At 35.8% G+C, this 8,956-nt stretch overlaps 1 protein-coding gene across 1 annotated transcript; it reads right to left on the bottom strand.

Moving 5' to 3' along the window:
* Window positions 1-508: 508 nt before the first annotated feature.
* On the bottom strand, window positions 509-1,492 carry LOC137627156 (uncharacterized). Its single transcript, XM_068358229.1, has 2 exons — window positions 1,417-1,492; window positions 509-843 (listed from the first exon to the last, which is right to left on the bottom strand). Exons 1-2 carry the CDS (start codon window positions 1,490-1,492, stop codon window positions 509-511), a joined length of 411 nt encoding a protein of 136 aa, XP_068214330.1.
* Between the last annotated feature and the right edge of the window lie 7,464 nt (window positions 1,493-8,956).

Raw genomic sequence — 8,956 nt, 5'->3', positions numbered from 1 at the left:
ATATATCATGCACTATTCCATTTACCTCACTATAATCGGGCCCTAAAATCTCACTTATTTCTGTCAACAATTCATCCATTACATCAAAACCATTTTCTAATTAAATAAAAGAATCATTCATACTACTTATTATTCTACTATCTGTCATTCTTGCATTCATCATACTTTCTTTTACATCATCTAACGAAAAACCACACTCACTATAGGTATCATTCATATTCAGCCATGATTCATCTGTATTAAGACATTTATCTTCCATACCCACTTGTACATTTACACCCTTATCATGCCTATTCAGATTCCTACCTATACCTATAAATTCCCTTTGTACTTTATCCTGACTAAATTTCAAACGCTTCTTTTTCCTATATTCAACTAACACTAATTGTTTATTTTCCAACCCTAACTTCTCATGAATACTAGATTCATACTTACTAATTTTTAACCAATTATTCATCCCATTCTCACGAACATTGATCCTATTCCTTCCACACACACACAGGAGGACTCATCCATTTGAACCCTCTGACTGTATAGTTTCCAGAACATCCTGGTGGCCTAATCCATTCTTCCTACAAACCCTAGCTATATGCGCATCTACACCACATTCAGTACATTTAGCATGCTGTTCCCGACACATCCTTGCATAATGCCCATTCTGACCACAATTGCTGCAAATCACATTTGTACGATTATTCCTACATCCACTCGCTATATGTCCAGTCATACCACACCAATAACACTTAAGCACTTCCTCTTTCTTACACTCACTAATACGATGACCTGTCTCTCCACACCCGAAACATGCTCCTAATACCCATCTACACTCATTCTTTTTATATCCTACTTTCCCACACCTATAACACTTCTTTTCACGGATATAATTACCTGACCTAACTCGCTGCGCACTAGCACTCCTATCTCTCTAAACCTGATTTCCTTGCCTAAACCCTTCATTTGTCCTTACAGGTATTCCCACATTACTCGCCCTAACACTCCTATCTACTGCCCTATCAGCTACCCTCATTGGTCATCTCATAACAGCATCTCTAAAACTAACAAATTCTGGCACACTTTCCCCCATTCCAGTTCTTACACTCACAGATTTACATTCTTTCATACACCTATCCAACTCGTAACTCTCATCTATCTCTAAAATATCATCCCATGTCAATCATTCTTTCGTCTACCTCATCTTCTCCTTTCGTTTCAAATTAATAAACTCAGCAACATTCTCAGGTACAGTCGCCAAAAACTTCTTCATTCATTCCTTATTCTCATGTATGCCTTCATCGCCATACTTCTTTCTAGCTAACGTTTCCAACCTACATACATACATCGATATCGTTTCTCCTACATTCATCCGTGACTCATCAAAATAATTCTTACGCTTATACCTAACACTCCCTTTCATACGTTTTACCTGTTCAATTATTCTCTTTTTCACACTCTTGTAATCAACATCCCCTACACTCGTTATCACACCAAACATCGTCAACAAATACCCTGTCAAATATTTCCTAACTGCCTAGCCCAAACTCTCTGACTATCACCATACTTAGCCTGACAGAAGCTTTCATACTCCATAAAAAAGTCATACACATCCCTACTGCTATGTTCATTAAACCTTTCACACCTTGGTACCTCTCTCATAAACACTGCCTTACAAACTTCAACTCCATTCTCACTACTATCTTCACTGCCTAATCCCTTCTTGTTTCCTTCTTCCTCATTCGAATATAATGAATCCAATTCAACACTTAAATTCCTATCCATAACCATTCCCTGTGTACCCTTTTTCTTACTTACCACTTTCACCTATTCATGATCATCCTCACTCTCATCCTGACCTTTCATCTTTTCCCTCTTCACATTACTTTTACCTTTCTACTCTTTCTTCCTATCACATTTTTGTTCATCCTTACCATGCCTAATTCCCTTATCTTCAATCTCACTATCACTCCCCCATTATCACTTACCTTAGCCTTCTCTTCCACTATTACCCCATTACTCGAAGCAGAAACAACTGCTCCGACTGCACCTTCACCCATGAAAGTTTTCATCATTCCCATTAATTGCCCCATCATAGCTTCCATTCGTTTCTCTATTTGTTCCTCATTCTCTCGCATCCTCATCTCAACACCCTCTTCCACTCTCTCTACAGTTCCCTGAATTTCCCTCAGTTTCCTTTGCATCTCCTCATTCTCACAACTCAGCCTCGCATTCTCACACAACAACTTCTCTTTTTTTTTATGGATAACTTCTCACGCTCCGTAATCAACCGCAATTCCTCCCTCGCTAACTTGTTCTGCTCTTCCATTTTCTTATTTCTTCAGTCTTAAATCTAATTCCTAATCCTATCAGTCCTTCGTCCAAGAGTCCAGCTATCAATCCCACCTAGGCAGTCCCTGTTCGGGCGCCAAAATATTGTGGCGGGATGCACACAAAAGCAACCCCCACAGCCTTGATCACACTAAACAGACGTTTGTTTCCTCAACACAGACTTTCCCCTTACGTTATCATAAACTGGACTCTTAGACTGAAGGGAAAAAAAAACAAAACAACCTTAAAACTCTATTTCTTAAAACTAAACACAACCAAAAAACCAATCACAACTTAGTATTACAATCTTAACCTACTGTAAATAGAAAACACATTCAAATAACACATGAAAAACACAAATCTTAAAACTAAAATTAACTTGAACCACAAATATAAACGGAAATATTATATATGTTTCTGAGTGGACACCTTAGTCCACACAAGGGCCAACAGTCTTTTATAACCCAAAACCACAACCGGAACGCTGATAAATATCAATACAAAACTGTAATAATCGATTTGGGTCATGAGCGTTATCATCATCATCATCATCATTATCATCATTATCAATCAAAATACACAGGCCAGGTCATCAACGGTTGAGCAATCCAATAGAGCAGCATAAACACAATCGATCACAGGCCAGGTTGTGGCGGGATATTGCAAAAACAAATCCCCACACCCTGAATCACACCTACTGACAGTAGTCTCCACAAAACAAACTTTCCCCTTACATTATCTAAAACCAGACTCTTAGACAAAAGGACAAAATAAACAAAAACATAACCTTAAAAATATATATCTCTTACAATCTATAATAAATCTAAACAAAACCATCCACATTCAAAATACTTAAAACTAATCATAAACAATGACCATCCTTACCACAATTACCACAAATCACATTCATACGATTACTATGACATCCACTCGCTATGTGCCCAGTCATACCAAACCAATAACATTTTACCCGTTTCTCTTTCTTGCACTCGCTAATTCTATGCCCTACCTCACCACATCCAAAACAAGCACCTAGAGCCCATCTACATTCATTCTTCTGATGACCTACTTTCCCACATCTATAACACTTCTTTTCACGGACGCAACTACCTGCCCTACCTCGCTGCACACTAGCACTCCTATCCCTCCAAACCTGATTCCCTGGCCTAAGCCCATCATTTTTCCTTACAGGTATTCCCACATTACTCGCCCTAACACTCCTATCTACTACCTGATCAACTATCCTCATCGGTCCTCTCATAACAGCATCTCTAAAACTAACAAATTCTGACACACTTTCCTCCATTCCAGTTCTTACACTCACAGATTTGCTTTCTTTCATACACCTATCCAACTCGTAATCCTCAACTATCTCTAAAATATCATCCCATGTCAATCTTTCTTTTGTCCACCTCATTTTCTCCTTCCATTTCAAATTAATAAACTCAGCAACATTCTCAGGTACAGTAGCCAAAAACTTCTTCATTAACTCCTTATTCTCATTTATGCCTTCATCCCCATACTTCTTCCTAGCTAACGTTTCCAGCCTACATACATACATCGATATTGCTTCTCCTACATTCATCCGTGACTCATCAAAATCATTCTTACGCTTATACCTAACACTCCCTTTCATACGTTTCACCTGCTCAATTATTCTCTTTTTCACACTTTCATAATCAACATCCCCTACACTCATTATCACACCATACATCGTCAACAAATACCCAGTCAAATATTCTCCTAACTCCCTAGCCCAAACTCTCTTACTATCACCATACTTATCCTGACAATACCTCTCATACTCCCTAAAAAAAATCATACACATCCCTACTACTATGCTCATTGAACCTTTCACACCTCGGTACCTCTCTCACAAACACTGTTGCAAACTTCAACTTCATTCTCACTATCTTCACTGCCTACTCCCTTGTTACCTTCTTCCTCATTTGAATATAATGAATCCACTTCAACACTTAAATTCCTATCCTTAACCATTCCCTTCTTACCCTTTTTCCTACTTACCACTTTCACCCATTCACGATCATCCTTGCTATCATCCTGACACTTTTTCTTCTGTTTCTTTACATCACTTTTACCTTTCTTCTCATTCTTCCTATCATATTCTGTTCATCCTTACTATGCCTAATTCCCTTATCTTCAATCTCACTATCACTATTACTATTACTATCGCTATCACTTCCTTTCCCATTATCACTTACCTTAGCCTTCTCTTCCACTATCAACCCATTACCCGAAGCTGAGGACACTCCTCCGACTGCGCCTTCACCCATGAAAGTTTTCATCATTCCCATTATTTGTCCCATCATAGCTTCCATTTGTTTCTCCATTCGTTCTTCATTCTCTCGCATCCTCATCTCAACACCCTCTTCCACTCTCTCTACAGTTCCCTGAATTTCCCTCAGTTTTCTATGCATCTCCTCATTCTCACAGTTTAACCTCTCATTCCCTACTAGCAACCTCTCTTTCTCAACTATCAACTTCTGCTCCCGTTCTTTAACCAACCGCAGTAACTTGTTCTGCTCTTCCATTTTCCAGTGTTATATCTAATTTCTTAACCTAATGCAGTCCTTTGTCCAAGAGTCCAGCTTCAATCCCACCTCGGCAGTCCCTGTTCGGGCGACAAAATAATGTGGCGGATGTTGCAAAAACAACCCCCACACCCTTGATCACACGAACTGACAATTGTCTCCGCAACACAAACTTTCCCCTCACGTTATCAAAAACTGGACCCTTAGACCGAAGGGAAACAAAAACAAAACATAACCTTAAAACTATATATTTCTTACAAACTATAATAAATCCAACCAAAACCATCCACATTCAAAATACTTATAACTAATCATAAACAATATTAAATATAAAAAACGTAAAACCATTCAAAATAAAAAAAACCCTAACAAACTTAAACTTACCACACCCAAAACCAATATTTGTTTATGTGTGGACCTTTTTATCCACACTAGGGCCAACAGTCCTTTTAGGCCAAGCCACAACTCTCTGGCAGACGCAACACTGGCACAATCTGCTATAACTGCCTCACTTAATAGGGCAGTCTATATCATCATCATCATCATCATCATCAATAACAGCAATCGAAATCGTAATTGTAATAAACAGGCCAGGTCATCACTTATGAACACTCCTAGCTAACTAAACTATCGCACTATAATCAAAGATAAATAATAAATTGTTCCTATCATTCACAATCACGACAAGCAAATATAAACAAAACTGTACTTACTTTTTAAATAAATAATCACTTCCAACGCTGGTAAGAAAAATATGTAAATCCAGTGTTCACACAACTGCCTCAGGACGCAGTCAATCAAAAAAAGCATTCTCTCCTAAACATTCACCACTGTCGTAACCTAGCTAAAAACATAAACAAACAATCTCATTTAAACCAACAGTCTTTCTCAAAACAAACGATCGATACACTAACTACCTCTCTCTCTCTCTCTCTCTCTCTCTCTCTCTCTCTCTCTCTCTCTCTCTCTCTCTCTCTCTCTCTCTCTCTCTCTCTCTCTCTCAGGATTTGGCAAAAAAAAAAAAAAAAATAAGACAAAAATAAATCCTCCACAAGGTCAGCAACTACAGATCAGCATTCAAAAAAATCAATTTAATCACTCCAAAGGAGGAATTACGGCCTGAAAAATAAAAAAGAAAACCACTTACGGACACTCCTAGGTAACTAAACTATCGCACTGTAATCAAAGATAAATAATAAACTTTCTATTATTCAGAATCACTCCTAGCAAAGATAAATAAATTGTACTTACTATCGCAATAATTGAACACTTCCACGCTGGTAAAAATAATATTAATAATGGAGGTCCAGCATTCACACACACAACTGCCTCTAGCTGCAGTCAAATCAAAATAATCATTTGCCCAAGACATTCACCACTGTCCTAACCTAACTAAAAACAAACAAACAACCTCATTTATACTAATAGTCTTTCTTACAACAAACTATCGATACACTAACTACCTCTCGCTCGCTGACATACACTCTCTCTCTCTCTCTGGATTTGGCAAACAACAAAAAATAAATGAAAATAAAACCAAGTTTAATCATCCATAGCACTAGAAGAGTTGGAAGGCCCAGGCCTACATGGCTTACGCTATGAAGCGTGAAGTAAGATATGATGAATGTAGAAGCATTGAATTAAAAGCTTAAGATATAGATGACTGCTGGCGAAATGTAACTGATGCCCTTTTGTGTCAATAGTCCTAGGATATGATGATGATGATATATATATATATATATATATATATATATATATATATATATATATATATATATATATATATATATATATATATATATATATATATATTTATTATATATATATATATATATATATATATATATATATATATATATATATATACATTCAAATAAGCCATATATATTTTATATATTAATGTCCGGATTCTCTTAATGAGCACAGGATCTGAGCCCCAGGCGAAATCACACAAGCTCAATAGCCTCTGACCAGCCGGGAGTCGAACTGTGGTCCAGGAAGCTTGTATGTACAGTGATACCACTTGGCCACAGAGTGGGCCACAAAAAGAAATACAAAATAAAATTGTAACAGTTTCTACATATATATGTATTTTTCCATGACTTTTCCCCCCAGATGCGGACAATGTGTCAAAGTTTTATTGTACAAAAGCATATTGGAATTGATGAATTTCTAGCTACTGTAGTCATTGATTTATGATGTATTCAAGCCAGTTCCCTTACAGCTGAATGACATTTGCCACTCTCACATTGACATGGTTGACAGCTCTTTCCAACTTGTCATTAGGAATTCTTCGAATCTCTCTTCAGGTAGCCCCATAGAATGTAGTCCAGAGGGCTTTGACCATGGAAGTAGGGCGGACATTGATTACCGGTCCTCCTTGAAACTAATCAGTCACCTGGAAAGGGTTGTCTAAGGTATTGATGAGTGATGTCAGAACAATGATGTGGTGCAACATCCTGTTGAAATACAAGGGTGTTCATGTCAAAACTTCTTCCCCTCCTTATTGCTGTAATGAAGGGTCTTCAAAGCATTTTGATGTACTGGTCTAGATTTGCTCTGACTCGATAACCGTTATCTTTTTCAAAGAAGTATGAGCCAAAAATACTATTCTTTCCAAGTTCACACCACATGGTTATTTTTTCTATACTCAGTGTTTTTTCAACATGTTTATGAGGCTGTTCATTGGCCCAAAACCTAAAGTTTTGCTTATTCTCTTTCCCACTCAAATGGAAGTGCGCCTCGTCGCTGAAGAGAAGTTGAGGGTCTTTCTCAATACGCTCACTAATAGTTTGGCTCAACTCAAATCGTTCAGTTTTTCTGGCTTCGGTTTCTGCTTGAAGAATCTGAACTTTGTAAGGAAATAGCTGAAAGTCACTGAGAATGATTCGGTGTAAAGATGTCCTGGAGATACCCACTCCTTGTGACAGCCATCTGGTAGAGTTGCAAGTGGTCGCTGATGTCTGTAATGTTCGCTGGTGTCCTTGCTGTAACTTTTGGCCCACAATGACCTTTGTTGTTGTTAATGACACTTCCAGTCTTTCTGAACTTTTCTACCAAGCGTGTCATAGTATGACGATGGGGAATTTTCTTTGTAAAGATATTTAGGTAGTAAATGTCTTTGAACCAGTGTAGGCGACATAGTTGCAAAATACAGCTCCACAATCCTGGTCCTCGCCTCCACTGAAAATTGAACGTAGTCGTCCATCCTGCTGTCAGCCAAAACTTGTAGGTCTTCTCTCTACCTCACCTGAAAATTAGAAAACAAAACGTATTTTCTTAGAAAATATGAGAGTATTTTTGTCACGCTTTTTGTAGCCCACCCTGTATACATACATATATATATATATATATATATATATATATATATATATATATATATATATATATATATATATATATAAATATATATATATATATATATATATATATATATATATATATATATACATACGGTATATATACAGACTCACATATATATAATTATATGTAAATATATATACATATATATATATATTTATATATATATATATATATATATATATATATATATATATATATATATATATATATATCTACACAGTATATATATATATATATATATATATATTTTATATATAATATATATATATATATATATATATATATATATATATCTACACAGTATATATATATATATATATATATATATATATATATATATATATATATATTTATATATATATATATATATGTATATATATATATATATATACACAGTATATATATCTAATATATATATATATATATATATATATATATATATATATATATATATATATATATATGTAAATTTATATGGGTATATATACTTCACTGATATATCATATAAAAGCATACATTTAAAGTGAATACCACAGTACCAGTACCTCTACATCGTTCTACCACCTTTTCAAAGTGCTCCTGCGAAGTCAAAAATTATTAATAGAAACCAATACTACGATAGAAAAATATACTACTTGACCCTTAGTAGGTTATTGTTTATTAAGATAATTAAGACGATTGACAAAGAAGCAATAAAGATACAGCTATGTCCTCAAAAT

Source organism: Palaemon carinicauda, chromosome 35, assembly GCF_036898095.1.
Source record: "Palaemon carinicauda isolate YSFRI2023 chromosome 35, ASM3689809v2, whole genome shotgun sequence".
NCBI lineage: Eukaryota > Metazoa > Arthropoda > Malacostraca > Decapoda > Palaemonidae > Palaemon > Palaemon carinicauda.
The sequence above is the reverse complement of the archived record's forward strand: the minus strand, read 5'-3'. Positions and strand labels throughout refer to the sequence as shown.